Source organism: Magallana gigas, chromosome 3 (assembly GCF_963853765.1).
Source record: "Magallana gigas chromosome 3, xbMagGiga1.1, whole genome shotgun sequence".
NCBI classification, from domain to species: domain Eukaryota; kingdom Metazoa; phylum Mollusca; class Bivalvia; order Ostreida; family Ostreidae; genus Magallana; species Magallana gigas.
The window spans coordinates 11,634,153-11,652,868 of NC_088855.1; the positions used below are offsets into that span (position 1 = coordinate 11,634,153).

At 31.7% G+C, this 18,716-nt stretch overlaps 1 protein-coding gene across 3 annotated transcripts in view; it reads left to right on the plus strand.

Moving 5' to 3' along the window:
• Positions 1-5,210: 5,210 nt before the first annotated feature.
• LOC136269466 (stimulated by retinoic acid gene 6 protein-like) overlaps positions 5,211-18,716 on the plus strand; it is a 31,980-nt gene continuing 18,474 nt past the window's right edge. Inside the window, exons 1-6 of one of the 3 annotated variants that reach the window (XM_034443521.2) lie at positions 5,211-5,336; positions 6,286-6,350; positions 10,913-11,030; positions 13,157-13,239; positions 17,597-17,721; positions 17,854-17,974. In XM_034443521.2, the coding sequence (XP_034299412.1) occupies positions 10,914-11,030; positions 13,157-13,239; positions 17,597-17,721; positions 17,854-17,974 (446 nt within the window). In that variant the 5' untranslated portion in view covers positions 5,211-5,336; positions 6,286-6,350; position 10,913. Of the gene's footprint in view, positions 5,337-6,204; positions 6,351-7,026; positions 7,048-10,912; positions 11,031-13,156; positions 13,240-17,596; positions 17,722-17,853; positions 17,975-18,716 lie in introns of those variants that run through there. The other 2 variants (XM_020066142.3, XM_066078498.1) reach the window with 2 other exon arrangements.

Below are 18,716 nucleotides of genomic sequence, written 5' to 3' on the forward strand. Positions count from 1 at the left end.
CGGCGTTATTTTTTCTTTTTCAAAATGTTCATAAGCATGTTGCAATCCAAGTTTTTCCAATACTTGCAACATTATAGGCCTCTGGAGTAGGTTTGAAGATCTTTCAGTGTAAATGTTTAATGAAAATCAACTGACAAAAACACAGTTAATCACCATCATATTAAGAGAAAGTATCAATATATTATGAAATATCATCATGTAATGTTGAAGTATCAGCATGTAATGTTGAAGTATCAGCATGTAATGTTAAAGTATCAGCATGTAATGTTAAAGTACCATCATGTAATGTTGAAGTATCAGCATGTAATGTTGAAGTATCAGCATGTAATGTTGAAGTATCAGCATGTAATGTTGAAGTATCAGCATGTAATGTTGAAGTACCAGCATGTAATGTCGAAGTACCAGCATGTAATGTTGAAGTATCAGCATGTAATGTTGAAGTATCAGCATGTAATGTTGAAGTACCATCATGTAATGTTAAAGTACCATCATGTAATGGTAAAGTACTATCATGTAATGTTGAAGTACCATCACGTAATGTTAAAGTACCATCATGTAATGGTAAAGTATAATCATATAATGAAGTTTATTCACATAAGGCAGTTGAGGCGTTCCATAGTTACTAGTGTTTGTTATATTCAATATTGCTTTAAATATTCAACCCTGAATTCAGAGGAAAATACGACATAACGTTAAATAAAAGACAAAGAAGAAAGACCTCTGTATCTTGTTACAAAAATTGATGAATAACTTTGTTTTTTTGTTGACAATTTAGGGGATTAGAAATATCTTGTACTAACGCACTAAACGAAATAAAAAATAAAAAAAAATCAAATTGAAAATTTTAGGAAAAATTTTTAAAATCAAGTAGTGTCTATGTCCCTTTAAATTTCGTATACCCACTTGTAAATAATCATCACACGGTGTAGTAAATCAAAATTGTACCACACTTAGGCCAGTATTATTTAGAGGAATTGTTGCTTTGAGATTTTCTGTTTTTAAAGTCAATGCATAAATTGGATTGTCTGGATAGTTTTCATGATAAACAGGTGATCAATGTCTTGAAGCGTCAATTTCCGTGTGTTGTACGTACGCGTCGTCCCTCTATTGCATAAACAGTTTTGTTTCTTCTAATAATTATACAATTATAAATTTAAAGTTAATCAAATTAAAACGTCTATAAAAACTGATACTTACCAATCACAGAAAGTACAGAACAAAGGAAGGTGAAATTGTTCATTTTGTTGTAGGTCGAGAGAATTAAGTATTGTAGACGCTATACATGATCTGTTATGTATAAATTTGAAATACTCTTAATTCAAATTTTGATAGCGAATTGTTTCCCTAGCTAAGGGTATATCACTATAACATATATAAATACTTTACACTGCTATCTTAACCATTGTATGTATACCATAATTGTGTTCATTTTGTGAACATAATCCTGCAATTTTTTTTTTTTACAATAAATGTTATCTTTTGCAAGTTAGATTGAAATAGGCCCTTGATATTTGATAATTATGATTTGTTTCTTTGCACATATGTTAAGATATTAAATAAATTAATATTTTTAAAAGTTACTCATATAAAAAATCCTAACTTTTGTTTGATTTTACTTTAAAAAAAAATGTCCATGAAACCGTATGTTAATATCAATTAAACTGAGTCAAACTAAAAGATAATCATCAGGAAAATATAATTGCAATGCTATAATTTTGCAATAATTTTCTTTATTGAACAAATATCAAACAAAACCAAAAATTATGAATATATATAAGAAGTAAAACATGTACATGTAGTCTACCATTTAACAATAAAATGTTACTCAAAAAGAGAAGAAGTAACCGAGATTCAGGACACATTTGACACGTTCTCTCATATAAGATGTTTATAATCATTTAAACTAAAGAAAAATGTTTTATTTACATTTTTAATTTTTTTTTCTAATATACTTTAATGTTAAAATAACTTTAATATTAGTCGCTAGTGTGTTTTACGCCTATATTTTCTATTTTATTTGTGAGACAATCTTAGCATCATTGCCTCTGACCGACACTTATGGATTTGTATACAAACACCCAATCACTCTTTGGTCCGGTTGTCTTAACTGTAATATAAAATCATAGATATCAAAAATTTATATCGGAAGCCGTTGACTTTTAACTATATATAAATTGAATATACACGATTGATTTATGACGGTAACAGGTTGTATCTGAAAATCTACTGAGAGACCCTTTGGGCTTCACAGGATTCGATCACATGACCAACCAACTTCATATCCCGGTGATCTTTCTAAATTGCTGTTTATTTCTTAAATGAACTTTTTCATAAGATCACAATTATCATAGCACGCGCTTATCGCTTGCCGCTTGGATTATTGTAAACAAAAGAACACATCTTTTGCCAGTTTATACAATTCTGAACCATTTGCCTTAAATGTAAATATAAGTAAAAAACAGCAATGTTAAAAAGTTAACTGGGATATGAACTTTGCTGGTAAATGGTCAAATCTTCTGAGAACCCCTTCGGACTTCACGGAATTTGATCACGTGACCAACCAAGCTCATATCCCAGTGAACATTTTAAACTGCTGTTTATTGCTTAATTAACTTGATTACATAAAACCCAATAAAGAAAATACACGCATAATAAAAAAAACTATATTAATTTTATAGTTTTTATCATGTAATTAAAAAAATTTAAAATGCTGAAACCATAATGCTTTGTGAGAATTTTCTCCATGTAGGTTACAAATGTATAGTTACTAACAATTTAATTATGTCCAACAAAGAGTTTGAAGAAGTCTGAGGGGTCAAAGAAAAATCTATTAGATCTACCTTATATATTTAAAATTTATCTTTAAACTTTTATTTAGCAAAGAAACCTTTTTATATATTAGGTTAAACTTTTCAATTTTTTTTTCTATATTTCTAATGTATTCAAAGGACATGAACATAGCCTGTAACGGTCACGGCTATCTAGCCCTGTTTATTCAGACAACAGAAATTGTTTCCCAAAATTCACATGAAGACCTCGTATATGATGTAAACATGTGTCCTTGTAACGCTTAAATAGATTTTTCGAGAGGAATTCTGGGGATCTTACAGAAACCTTTAATATAATTGATCATTCTAAATAACAATTTGAACTTTGTATCATTAATCAATGAATTTACAATACACCTCGAGTGCATGCACGTATACCACCAGGAAACAAAATAGATTGTATACTTCCTGAATTGCTTTTGCTGTCGTTAAGGACGTTATTTGATACAAGTGAAATAATCTTGATAATTTTCCAATAACTAATTACTTGAATTGAGATACTTCCCTACATCTTCTCACAATCTGACAGCAACATGGTTTAGTCTGATTAATCTTTATAGATACAATAATTTACCCAAGAGTAAAATAAAGGATACTCGTGTGAACAATTTATATGTTTATCGTGATGAACATGGCGAGTAAAAATTCTGATTTATTCGTGAAATAATCGCTCTCAAATAGAGAAACAATATATTATAAGAATCCGACATTCTACTGGCTGAGTTTTCAATATCGGGGGAATATACATGAAGTAAGATTATTCAAGGCAGTATTATGTTTGCTCCATAGGGCCTAATTGTTTTGAGTCAACGCATCGAGGTTTTCCCTTGCTGCTCTTTTAGTTGTCTGTCCAATATTACTTTAACTTTTGAATGATTTCTATTATACTAGGTACTTAGGTACACAACGAGTGGCAATGGTATCTGATCATGGAACTTCTAATTTTATGATTTGATAGGAATTGATGCGGGTCGACATGTCCTTATGCGATTCGTTTAGCTATGATACGATTAGTTCACAATATACATATTTCAGGTGACACGATATGTAAAGATCTAAATGTCCGTTTTTTGCCGTATTTGCCATAGAACTGTCTCTCCAATTCAACCAGACAGGAGCAGTCACTAGGGACACCAACAGCTGTACGTGATCCTATTTTGTCGCTCCGAAGTCTTCAAGGAATCATTTAACCACCATTAGGATCTGGAACAAGCTGCCCACAAACATTATAATGTTCATATCTATGGAGTCCTTCAGGAATGTAAAGCTCCTTTAAGGAAGCAGGACATTTTTTGTAATTTTTAAATTGTAGATAGAGGCGTTAACTCCCCCTCCCGCAAAGACATTTAATTGAAGTGAGAAAATACCGCAACAGCGACCCTTCACTTCAATGAAAGAAGTATACGTTCTTAACGAACCAATGTACTCTGTTGTGAAAGGGCATGCTGATACTTAGTGGATCTCCATTGTATTCAGGATTATTTTTATCTGGAAGTGAATTTCATTAAATCTTATATTATGTCATTCTAAACTATTAGAATTCATTTGGATTCCTCGTGGGAAAACGTTTACAAATTTTATTTTTACATTATTGCATGTTAATCTCACAGCACTGCATAGAAATTTCATTTGTTGCATACAGATCTCAACTTCTGTTGGCTATATTTATTTATTTTCAATTATAAGTGTCTAAAATGTTCAGTACTTTTTTGCATAAATTGTCATGTTGCAATAATTATGTACTGGGAATCTTACAATTTGTGCAGCAATGCATTGTCATGTTGTCGTGCAGTGTATATCTTACAATTTGATTTATAGTGGATCTCCATTGTATTCCGTCTGACCTATAACTATGACCAATAATTCTAAGCATGTTTTTAAATGATGTTCAGCAATTGTCTGGATCAATTTCATTATGTATGATATAGTTCTAGGTGACTTGCCTATATTAGATTAGGTTAGGTTTGTTCCTTTTGGTACCAGTTCTGTGTTTCAATATTTTAGCAAATATCTACATATTAACTGATATGTTTCATATATCCAAAATTTGTAGTTTTCTTTTTTGTGATGCATTGTTTTACATTGATAATAGGTTCGGTTAACCGAATAATATCAAAATTATATTGGTTATTTACATTGAAAGTTAAGATACACGTTACTTATTATACATACCAATTTTCTCCATGCTTTACTGGCTTTATTGTTTCTCAAACATATTTTTGGAAACTTGTAATCAAGACAACAATTTGATAGGTGTTTCAGCCTTTCAGATTTAAATTTATGAAAACCAAGTGTATAAAATTTAGAGAGGATTTAACAATTGCTAACGCATGTTGCTCAACAGCACAACGATAAACAGGTGAGGGATTAAGTCTAGTGGGAACTTCCGTGACTAAGATATCCAATTAAAATCGATGAAAAGGGTCAACTGAACTGCATATAGTTCTGAGAGATTTTAAGAAAACACTAGTCTCCCACCAAAGAATCTTTGTAAAAGAATAAGAAAAGGTATGTTTGTTTAAAAAACACTTTCTAAATTTCAATTTCTGACAATCTCAGACAATTTAATATTGCACATGCATACGCATTAAATCAAATATTGATGCATATGTTATTTCTTAAACCGGTTTAAAAAGGGCAACAGTTTCACAAGATCACACAATTTCATTTTGTAGCTACATGTATAAAATATGCGTCATGGGCCATAGATTGCGATTTTAAAAAAAACAAAAAAGCACATGAAGAAGGGAATGTTTTGTCAAGGATCCTGATGTCAGGACGTCATAGGTCTGATAACATTTAAATCCAGTTGATATATTGTATATGATAACTCCGCTAGCCTGGATCAGACACCTTCTCATATAATAAAAACGTTATAAGATATGCCCTTTATTGTCCTCTGTCTCATAACACACTATCCTATTACAGGTTTTACCTGCAAATTCCACCGCGTGCGCTGCAAAATTAAAAAGAAAGATTGTGTTGACTTTGTCTGAACATTCCGACCAAGGAGCATACAAAAATAGCTTTGTTATATTTCTTTCTCTGTGATTACCATCGAGTCATTCATTTTTTTAAAAAGAAAATGCCTCCCCTTGATATAACCATATTTTGTTTTATATTCAGTCAAAACAAATGAGTCATATCCATTATACAATTATGTGTTACATTAAAAGTTATAAATCATACAATTATAGACTTGTTATAGACTTTATTTCAAAATTGTTATGTAACCAATAAACAATGCCTTTGTACCTGGTGATTAAAGGCCCGTGTTAAAAGCTCTTTATGTTTTAGATAAAGTGGGTTTTGTTTGTTTTGTTTTTTTTTTTATAAAAAATGGGTTGTCATTCGGTGAGAAACATAAATTATGTAAGCAATACCCTTACACGTGACTATAACACGTTTTCATTTTTAAAAAATAGCAAAATGTGTTTTTTTAACCTGCATATTCTAGTATTTAAACGGAAACATCATTTCCCGCCAAAATCATTCACTGTTTGGAAACCAGAAAGTAAAGAGGTAAGTTGTTGTGATATTTCTATTATATTACTTTCTTTAAAATGAAATTTTAGCAAAGATTCTCGAATTAGTCTGCCAGTTTCAACTACTATGCAAGTTGTTATCAATCAGCTACTTTTATCCTTCAACTGTTGTTTTATTCTTTGCAAAATCATTTGAATTAATAATATCAATGTCTGGCTTTATTCTCTTTAATTTGATGCATTTGAATATCGGACAACAACAATTAAGTTTTAGTTAATAACTTAAATTTTATTTCTATTCCGCTTAGCATTTTAATTAAAACTTATATGCATTGATTTCATGATTTACGCTACATTTATCCTCTTTGAACAAGAATATTTGACTAACGTTGAGTTGAGAGAAGAAATGCAAATATTTCAAGGGTGATACGTTTGTTTCCTTGACGTCCTTACTAACACCGACAAAGCCTTTTAAAACTGTTTCCTAGTCTTACTGTAATGTGATAATATAACGTGTCAATTTTCAAAAAAACAATGCGGAATGGGTAAACAGGAAGAAGTAGATGTTACTAAGAAATAAAAAAGAAACAACGTTTTCTGTAAAAAAAAAAAATCATTTCAAAATCATCTCATACATGAAAAGAAATCATAGAGAAAAAGCTGAAGGATCGTTGAAGAGAGAAATCTATCTGAAAACATCTTGTCCTCACATAAAGTTACGGGTTTAACTACAGGTAGTACAATGCTGGCTGCTTTAGAGGGTCACGTACATTGAATAGAAATTTTAACTCGATTTACTCTATTTTCGAAAATTGCATTTCGTGTTGTTTTTTTTCTCCAAAAAAAAAATCAATTTGTTATCCGACCGAAACATTATTAAAGCGATTTTAAACAGTAAACAAATAGAGAACATTCAATGCTCTATAGTTGGATACAGAAGTTATTTCACTAGTGAGACAGGATTTTTCTGCCCCGCCATAAAATGGCTGGGGCATATAATGTTACCCCGTTCCGTCATTTCGTCCTTCTGTACATGTCATTCCATCATTAATTCAATTTCCAATCATTATCTCAACAACAGTTGCACACATTCAACTCAAACTTACAATATAGATGTACCTTATTAATATACACTCCGAGTTCGAATATAGTTCCGGTGTTATATAGTGCCTTTTCCCCCTAGCCATCTTTCCCCCCGGAAAAATGGCTATATAGCAGTTCTTCCCCCCGGAAAAATGGCCATATAGCAGTTTTCCCCCCACGGAAAGCTGACTATATAGTGGGCTTTCCCCCTTTTTATAGCCAGATTACCCCCACGGAAAACCTACTATATAGTGGATTTTCCCCCATTTTTACTTTCCGGCCATGTTTTTTGCGGACCATTCGTGACAATAATTTGCAATAACTGATATGATATTAATTTCTCACAAAAAAGGATAATTATGGCATGTATTAATACATAGAATAAAATACATGGTTTTTCAACCCCAAATATGAACTAAGGCATGCGCCTTCATAACATTCATGTGTCATCATCGTTTATTTCACCTGTTCTCACACCTTTTTGGAACACCTTTTACACGGATTTCAGAATACCTCGAATCTTTTTTATCTAATCGATGCTTATCTACAGTTTTGACTTCGACGTTATGAACACGTGAGAACACATTTGAGTGAAAATACGCCGGTTTGGAATTTTAATTTTCCAATGTATTACCATCAATGTATAAGCTTCTCCTATGGAACTAACTGACCAATCTTGACTTAATTTTGTAGAGGAAGGGAATAAAAAGTGGAAATGTATTACTCCCTTCGTCCAAAAGGCTATCAATTTTAAATTAATACCGTTAGAATTGACGATCTTAAAAACAATTATATATTTATTCTTCTAAATATCAAACAGGAGACAGGATGCAATGATATGATGAGAAACTGAAATGTTTTAGTTTTACTTTGATTGATGGGGTTCTAAATCATAGGTAAGGGGTATTTTCATTATGTATTAAAAGCATGTGTAAAGTTAGTGTTTACCATTTGGTTTTAAAGTTACGCATATTCATATTTTTAAGTACATTTCTACGAAACGCAAGATATTATGATGTAAACATTTTAAAAAACAATGAAATGTCTTCACAACCAGAACAATGTCGGTATCTTTGCTGGTTACATTGGAAAATGTGAAATGGAGCCTGAACTAACTTTATGTTTATATTGTCACTCACTATTTGCTAATTTTTCCACTTTTAAGTTTGCAACGTGATTTATAAATATACAATTTTGAAAACGATGCCATATTAATCAAGATATACGATTCAATTACCTAAAAATTTTATACTATTCGTTTCATATTTTTGCAATAAAGATTTACTTGTGTACCATATTATTTCTTCGAACAATTAAACAAGGGTAATTAAAAAAACAAAACAACCACCCCCCCCCCCCAAAAAAAAACAACCAACACATATATTGTGATGAGCTGACTTTTTTTAAAATATAAGCTTGTTCTTCTAATCAACTAACAAGAGAAAAAGTCGTATATATGCGCTTAGGTTGGTTATTTATTTTTAATTTTCGGTGTCTCCTTTTATGAATAAAAGTTCATTGATTTATTAATCTAATTATTTTGTTCGTAAATTTAAAAAAAAGCAGCAGAATTAAACGTAATTTTCAATCATTTTGATAAAGAAATATATGAGTGATTGGGTATTTTTAAATGATGTTTTTACTTTTAAATGACCGTAAAAATATGTTCATGTGGTCATCTATAGTTTTTGAGATATGGGGCCCTAAAAAATACATATTCTGTATAATTGGATTTCAAACATCGGGCTCGAAAACAACAAAGGCTCCTACCCTGCACGGGGGCTTAAATTTTCGGTGTCATCTACTAGTGGTATATCACTATCACTGTGAAAATATGGTTGGACCCTAAAGAATATGCACTATAATTATTATAATTGGATTTTAAAAATCGGGCTCTGAAACATCGGAAACAAAATTTCTCTAAAACAGAGGTTTTAGCCTGGATGAAATTTTCACAAACAGACAAACAGTCTGATAGATTTATCAAAAGATTCTTAAAACGTTCTCGCTTAATACAATTTCAGAACACAGAATTATGCATATAAGTCTATAACTTGTAAAAACTTTTTTCAATAAATTACCTTAATTAAGGTCTATGTGTAATTCCATCACACACATGTTCAACTTTCACCATTGTCTATAAAAATAATAAATCGGCAAAACGAAACTTAACCTGTACAGATGAATGCAGATATACATGTATGCAACCTGGGAGTGAAGAAACATTGATTTTAATCCTTACTGTATTTCCATAAATATTTTTTATAAAATCTGAACCAAAAACGTGAAGGAGAAACCCTACTATGGGGGAAAAGCTACTACATAGTAGGTTTTCCGGGGGGAAAAGCTACTACGGGAAAAACTGCTATACAACACCGGTGCAATGATTTTTGACAGAGTTGTGCCTCTTACACTTTGCAAAAAAATATGAAAAATTCACTTTTTGATCATTTTATCAACCACCGTTGCATAAATTCAAATCAAATTTGATCTATCGATCTAAATATATCTTATAAAAATACACACCCCTGCAAATGTTATTATCATTTAAATTTTAGACCACGTAGTTTTATTTGACCCTTTCAGTTTGGCAGTAAAATTCGTGCCTCGTGTTTTCTATTTCCCAGAATCTAGGTACTTGTAGTCAAAATAAAATCAAGACTTTAATTGATTGTAAACTGTATCCTCATTTATTAGTGGATAAATGAGTTCCGAAAATAAATGTGATAATAGAAAATATATTTTGTTCCGCTGTTGCAACAATTAACATGCTAAGTAGCGATCCCTCATAAGGATTAACTTTCCATCCGCGCCTGTCCTAGTAATAGCCTTAATAGTAAAACAGAATTTACTACTTTATGCAGAATGTTTTTTTTTATACAATATAGGCACCCATTCTTTTTTTAAAGCATATGGTATTGCACATCAAAAGCATCAACCATGGCTATAATTTTTTTTTACTATATTACTGGGTTTTTTTTCAACTAAAAAGGAGAAGTTGATGTGGATTCTCAATTTTCGTTTATTGGCATTTTTATATTAGTTTGAATAGTGTATAGTAAATAGTGAAAAGCGAATAGAACTCGGGCTGCTCGGAATGCCGCGTGTACATCCGTTTAATTAAACCTAGGCTTATAATCATTACGTCCATTCAGGCAAGAACTGGTGTCATGTTATCATCGAATAAGCTATATTCTTTCCTAAGACGGTAGGCTCGTAAATAAGCATGGGCTACATGCAAGTATACATAAAAAGTCTAAGCTGATAAAATTAGATAAATTTTCGTCATGAAAGAATAGACAGACATTTACTTGTCCGTCAAAGTTGAATCATATTTAAAAAAAACATTTCTTTATATCAAGATGAAATACTAGACTAATGATATATGCTATATTTCAAACGATTATTTTCAAGTAAGTAACAAAATATTACAATACTTTTAAGGATCTTTTAAAAAGCATAACACATACATATAAAAATAACGCTACATGTAAGCCATTGTCAATATGTTTGTAGAATGCAAAACCAAACCAGTAACGTGACAACTACTGTGCCTGCACCAACTTCGACTAGTGAACTGTGTCAGGAATATACAAATGCAATATTTTATAATGTTGGAATGCCTCTTTATGCGGTATGTACATGTAATTATGGAAAGAAAAACAATGATAGATAGATGGAGAGATAGAGTGAGAGATTTTTAATGTATTTAATGTTTATCTTGCTATTCATTGCCTGACGTCATCTTCAGCAGTGTCTGTAAATTGATTTTCAAAATGGAATACATCCCGGAACACTATTTAAATAATTTATTTCAATAGTGGTTGTATTTCAATAGTGGTTGCAAAGTGAATCTTCTAATGAAATACGTCCCCAACCACAATTGAAATAATTTATTTCAATAGTGGTTTTATTTTAATAGCGGTTGCAAGGTGATTTTTCTAATGAAATACATTCCCAACCACTATTGAAATAATTAATCGCCGAAGCGGGGGTGGACTGATTTTCTATCAATTGGGCGATTTCATTCATCTTGAAAAGGGTACACATCTCGCGTCTTCTTACTCAATGAATTAATATAACAATTACCAATTAACATAAGGGTGTATGTGTGTGTTCGTAATTCGTTAGATTTCTTCCAAAACATTAAATCCAAAGTTAAATATATGTAGTTTTTGCAGACTAAATGCCAAAAAAGTCATTTGACTCCCTCCTAATTAATCTATGTCAATGAATGAGTTCATTCAAACCATCGGATTGAGATCTTAGCCGTTGCATGAATGGTAAAGCCAAACTATGTCCCATTCAAAATTTTTGCACGCTGATTAGTGGACGAGTCCAAATTGGGATCATGAGAATACTCCAGAGCATACCGTGTACACATCACAGCACAGACACGTGCACGTATCATCGATTGGGGGGGGGGGGGGAGGGGCTTCCCCTACTTTTTTTCTGCAGCAGACATTTTTTAGAACATTACATATAATAAATGAAAATATCATCTATTTACCCCCCCCCCCCCCCCTCCTTCTCAACTTTTGCTGCCCTTCTCCACATTTGCTGCCCTTCTCCACTTTTACTGAAGCATGTAATAAATGAAACTGAAGATAAGGAATTTCAATTGAATTGAAACAATTAAGATTATCTTTCATGATTTTGAAAATTCACTCCTTTTTTTTAATTGTGTTGGATAAAGATTTCAAGCTTACATGTTATTATTTGATTTACGTATATTTCTAAAATAATTTTGAATTAATGAAAAAATTTATTTCAAGTGATATACAAGTACATGTACATGCACTTGATCGAAGAAAAGACTGAAATTTCTTCTTAAATCTGCACGTTCCTTTAAATAAATGAATTTATGATCAGCAGCGAAAATCATATTAATGTGCTCTTAAATACTGGTAAATCCTACATTACTATTACTGGAGAATAGAACCTTAACCACAATTGCAGCTCTGTTCCGCTGCTACCTTGATTAAGAAAAACGACGGCTTGTGTGAAGAGCATTTATTAAAAAATTATACTGTATAAAAACATGAAAATGTGAGACTGCATACATTTAGTAAATTATCAACAATGCAGCAGAAGGATGGGTCCAAAAAATATCCTTCACCTTTTATAAGAGGAAGTTATCCATTCAACTCAAACAAACAAATAACGTATAGTAAGTAGGCGAGAAGGGGTTGAGGTGGGCAAAACTTCTGAAGCACACCGATTTGGAGTCAAATTTGATATATTTAGGATCCGGCTAATAGCCTGAAAATGTTCTTAGCGGGATGAGTATGAAAACCCTGAAAGACCCTTTGACAGATCAATCTTCATACTATATATCATAGTATGAACAATAAATTGTAACATAGTTAAACTATAGTACATAAAACTGTAAGTATTTCGATCACATAAATTCCTTTATATACATGTACATAAACACACCTATTTCTTATAACATAGTCTAATTGATACATGCATGCTTCCATTGCATGAAGAGTTTTGTTAAGGTAAGCTTTTTTGAAAGCTATAATAACTTCTTAATATGTGTATTATTGTCAAGATATGGTGGAGAATGTTGTATCTGAGCTTGCTTACTTTTCCTTCAATTTCCATTACAACTTCTCTGGACCACATAATATGTTTATGATTTTGTTAAATGCTGAAATTTTCAGTTTATTTCATGTCTTTAGGAGATAACAATACTTTAGAATTAAGGATAGAAGTAGAATACTTAATGCGTTATCAGAGTACATATTATTTCAGTTAGTAGCGATACTAATCATATCCCTGTTCGAGAGAAGACGATACAAATCTGATGTTTGTCATGGAAAACCCGGACTACCACTGTGAGTCTTTATGTTATTATCAGTTTTGAATTAATAGGTTCTATTGAAGAAATATTGTATCTTGTAAAAAATCTTAGCTAAAAATTGATGCAATATTATGATAGAGAGCATAAAAGAGGAAACTGTTAAATTTTCAAGGCCAAATAATAGGAAAAACTGATAAATTAAAGTTGATTTTGATATGCTTTTATTCCCGATTTTAGAATTTTTTTTATAATCTTTTTAGTTTGAACTTGTAAAAACATAATTTTTCAATTTATTCCGCTAAAAGCTTTGTTATGCAACAGAGAAGTGTTGTTAATATGGAAAATAAAGTTGAGTAAAATATCACACAAAAATTCTTACTTTTTGAAAAGTCCATAGCAACGGCAGTTATTTTAGAAAATTTCAAATTTTTTTCAAGTGTCATTAATGTTAAGGGCATACTTTTTTTTTCTCACCATTTGATTTTATATAATTTTTCATTATAAGTGAAAAATATCCATTCAAAGATGCCTAAAAATATTATAATTTTCCTTGTTTTTAAGCTTCTTACCATAGCAACGGTTCTCAATTTTCATATTTAAATTCTTAATTGCGAAATCATAATAGTGTTAAAGCCAAAAAAATTCCAAGATTTGCACTTTTTATTCAAATTAAGGTCAAGATCTAGTAAATGAAAGGTGCCTACAGGGTTATGAAATTCAAGATATAAATTGTTTCAATGATGCTTCATAACAATATCTTTGTTTCATAGGGTGTACCGGGGCTTAAATATTTGGTAAACTCAATTAAAAATCACGTTTTAAACAACCATTTTCAATGAAATATGAAGGATAAAAGTAACAAATCTCGGAGTTTTGTCCATTTTTGACTTATGAAATATATCTAGGATGCCTACAGTCTCTCCAAAAACTGCATGAAACAAGCTCTTGACCTCTTCTTTAAAATGATGTCAAATTGAATATAGTTACCGGGATTACTATTGCCGTGATTAAATATAGAATGTCAAAATATTGTTTTGTTTTCTACATAATTCCTTTAAAACTGCAAAATACGGGAAAAGATTCATCAAAATCAATTATGACGTCATAATGGTTCTAGCACATAAAAGACACTCATAAAACATTTACTAGATCTTGACCTTAAATGAAGAAAAGAGATTTTTAACATTTATGTTTAGTAACCATGGAAACGCTCTAAAAATGTGCGTTTCTCCATGAATTTTTTTCTTTCCTTTAAAAATGACAACTATATTTAATAATACATTCTACCCTGGAAACCCCAAGTTTATACTCAGGTGACCTAAAAAAGACTGCTATTCTTAGTCACCTGAGTCACAAAGGTGACCTGTTGAAATTAGTTTTCATTAGTCGTCGTGCATTACCAATTTACACTTTATCTTCTTTAAAACTGCAAGGCCAATTGTTATCATTTTTAGTGTGAAGCATCTCTAGGAGAAAAGGAACCTAAATTGTGAAATGTATGACCCACCACCCCCTGGACCTAATCGGTGGGGCAAAATATGCAAAAATATTTCAAAACTCCCACACATCCGGGGAAACATCTAAATGCATTGTTAAGATATGATCAATGAGTCCGTCTAAAAAAATTGTGCAATTTAATGCCCCTTGGTCAAGGGTTCAGACCCTGGGTGAGGCCATTCTGGCGGTTTAGTGAAATGTATTAATCTTAGAAATCTTCTTCTGTACTTCCATAAATATTTGAATAAAACTGAATGCATCGTTAGGATGTCCACGAAGCACTTTACCAAAAGTGTTGAATTCATGTCCCTTAATCAAGGATTTAGGCCTTAGGTTGGGTCATTATGGCCATATTGTGAAATATATAAATATAATCTTGGAAAATCTTTTTTTTTCTTCTTCCATAGTAGTAATTTAAGAGATAGACTGGATGGATAATTATGATCTTCACGAAGCCTTCTTCCTAAATCGTGAAATTTATGATCGCTGGGTCAGGGGTTTAGACCCTAGTGTGGGGACAATAAAGTAATAAAGTGAAAAGTATTAATCTTAAAAAATATTTTTCTTTACTTCCACGTATAGTTGAGAAAAGTTTGAATACAACATTCTGATGTCCATAAAGTCCTCTACCGAAGTTGTAAAATTCATGGACCTTAAGTTTGGGACTCAGGCCCTAGGGCGGGCCAATGTCGCCATACAGTGAAAATTTATTAAATATTGTAATCAAAAATCTCTTCTCTACTCTCATGCATATTTGAGAAAACTTAAGTCCTAATATGGGGTCAATATGGCTATGAAGTAAAAATAAATTAAATTTGTAAAACAGTCTTCTTTTCAGCACCCATTTAAATTTGAAATAAAAACGATGTCCATGAAGTCCTAAACAAAAAAGTGAAATTCAAGGCCTCTATATGATAACTTCATGTTCTAAGACAGGGCCAACATGGCCATGCTGTGAAAATGTACTAAATCTTAGAAAATCTTCTTTTTCACTTCAATAGACAAATAAATGCATAATTCTGGTATTCGTAAGGCCCTATTTCTAATTTGTGAAATTAATTACCCCTAGGACAGAAGGGCCAATATCAATATGGCCATGTTTAGCGAAAATGTATCAATTTAATTATATTTTTCTGTACTGTCACAGTCGTGGGAGATAAACTAAATGCATTGTTATTATGGTTATGTTGTCATATTCTCAAATTGTGAAATTCACTGCAGAATAAGAGGCTGTTTATATTGGAAGGGGGGGGGGGGGTCAATATAGCAATACAGTGAACATGTATTTTTTATAGGTGTCATTGCTGTCAGTGTCTGTCGTATATTAACAATCTACTTTAATTTTCTGTGCATGGTTTTATTGTAAACGTAAGCTGTTTGCATGTTGTGTGCAGTAAAAAAAATTGTAAATATTATGAAAGATTGACCATTACAGACCTGCAGGTCTCTTTGTACCAAAATTTTTTTGTTTGTTTTTTTTTAGGGAAGACCCTATTGTTTTTTTTAGGTTTCTTTTTCTCTATTTTTTAACTATTATTATTCTTTTTTTTTCTTAACATTTTTCTTAAAACTCAAATATCTCAAATATGCTACAATGGATTTTTATGAAAATTTCACGAATAATACAAAATATCAAGGTCTTATATCATGTACATTTTTGTTGATGACATCACTTCCAGTCGGCCGTTATATTCGTTTTTCTTTTTGTAAAAAGTGATCTTGTCCTCCCTTTTTCGCAAAAAACGATTAAAGATAGAAAATTAAAAGTTTCAGGAATGATAGATTTTTGAATATCTAGGGCCGATCAGGTAAAACTACGATCGTCCGTCACTTCCGGTCAGCTCAAACAGCATATTTGGAAAATTGTGTTTTAAATTTTTTTTTAAATCAAATAATCTACATTTTTTTTACCATCAGAATATGTTTTAAACATCTCAAATTTTAATATGAGCAGGTCGTCCGTCACTTCCAGTCGTCACCAGAAGTGATTCTAATTTTTCGATTTTTGGAATTTTAAAGCATGTGCGTTTTGTTGACATTTTTGTACTGAATACAAAACTATAACCCGTTTTAAAATCGGACAACGCATTGCGGAGATATTGAAGTCTAAAATTGACGTTTTCCGGAAATCTGCATTTCGCAGTGTAGGTTGAAAAATTAGTTTAAAAGGAAGTTAATATGATAGTAAACCGTACCAAATGTCAACAGTTTAATTGAACCCTATCAATTCAAAATCACACGAAAGACCCACTTGTTGCTCGCAACAAAGTGCTTTCAGGTAATTCGGGCATTCTTGAGAAATTAAGCGTCAAAATTCTGAAGTGAGAGTCTGAGTAGCTCTGTCGATAGAGTCGTGGACATGGCCCAGGTGACCCAGGTTCAAGCCCCGATTGCCGCAATTTTTTTTTTTACTATTTTTCGCTTAGATCTACGAATTTATCTTTGAAGTGATAAGTTTAATCTAATATTTTCAAAAATCGGCGGCCCACTCGTTGCTCGCAACGAGATCGTGTCTAGTTTTTTATAATTTTTGCCCTGCGAGCTAGAGTATAAATACCCTGATATTTCTCCGACTCTTGACACCCGTCTTGACATCCATTTTCACGGATAATTTTTTTAATTATTAAATAATAAAAGCAAGGGTTAAAAGTGAGAAGCCTCAGATTAGGGTTGAGTCTTCAAAATGAAGTCTAAAATGGAACTTAAAATGATATTTGGACATGCCAATCTAATGGCTTTGGTACTCGGGTTACCCTCAGGGCCTGTGGGCCTCTTGTTTGGATTTTGTGTATATCTTATAGCGTTGTTTTATAGTATTTTTGGACACAAAAAACACAAAAAGCTTCCTGAATGATTTGAGGTATCTGCTAACGATTTGAAACATTTCATTCCAGGCCCATCAATTTTTTGGACGGCACATCAAACTCAGTTGCCAACGCAGCGGCCTTCGGATGTACTCTGGAATATATTCTATTTTATTTGTTTTTTACTAAGTTATTAGTAAATAGATGGTTGACCGGTAAGGTTTGTTAGACTAGATCAGAAATAGTTTAACCCAGAATACAATACAATTATCATAATGATTGTATCCTCTAATCCGCAGTAATACTTCTCGAAAGTAAGTGTTCACTTTATAATGTTTATATTTCAGCCGTAGTTTTGTTTCTTCTGACGTTCCTAGCCGCATTGGTGTTTTATCCCATCTTCGCCTGTTTGAACTCATCATCAAGAGTATTTGGTTCTCTCGTAGGATTTCTATATACATTACTGTTGTAAGTTTTCAAATACGCACCGCTTCAATATATTAAATCATAAGAACGTTGATCCAATACTTTTTAAAACAAAAACTTCATTGAATAGTACAATGTATGCTGACACATTGGGTCTCTGTCCATAATGTCAAATGAATGTATTGATTTTAATTCTTCAACATTTTATGAATCCTACAATATTGACTGGATTGTAAGTCGGTTGTTTGTATAGGAACTTAATCTGATTATACATGTATGTTGGTATTTAAATTGCAAGCATAGCATTTCTTGATTTTTGGGAGTTGATTTTAATCAACTCTCCTATGCAGTTACTCAGACAAACCGAAAGTGAAACAGTGTTTGGACCTCAGCACAAATCATTGCTGCTGACAAGACTTAGTTCTTGAAAATAATTGATAATTTCGATGTAAAATATGCTAAAGCATTGTCTTTCAAGGAAACTTATTTATAAATACTTTGAAAATAGTCAGATTTTAAATGGTACAAACAATTTAAATATTTTTTGTAGTCGTATGTATTCCTACGCCAGAGTTTAATATTGTCTCGTTCAACTCGAAGCTCGGCTGTCTCCGTAAATCCTTGTCGGAGATTTACAGTGTCAGCCGAGCGTTTGGTTGATCGAGACTTGAGTTCAATATTGCTTGGATCCATACAATTTTCGAGAAATATTTCTATTACAGATACATAGTTTGATTGAATTTATTTTATCTTAAAATATTATTTAACATGATTCATATGGGGG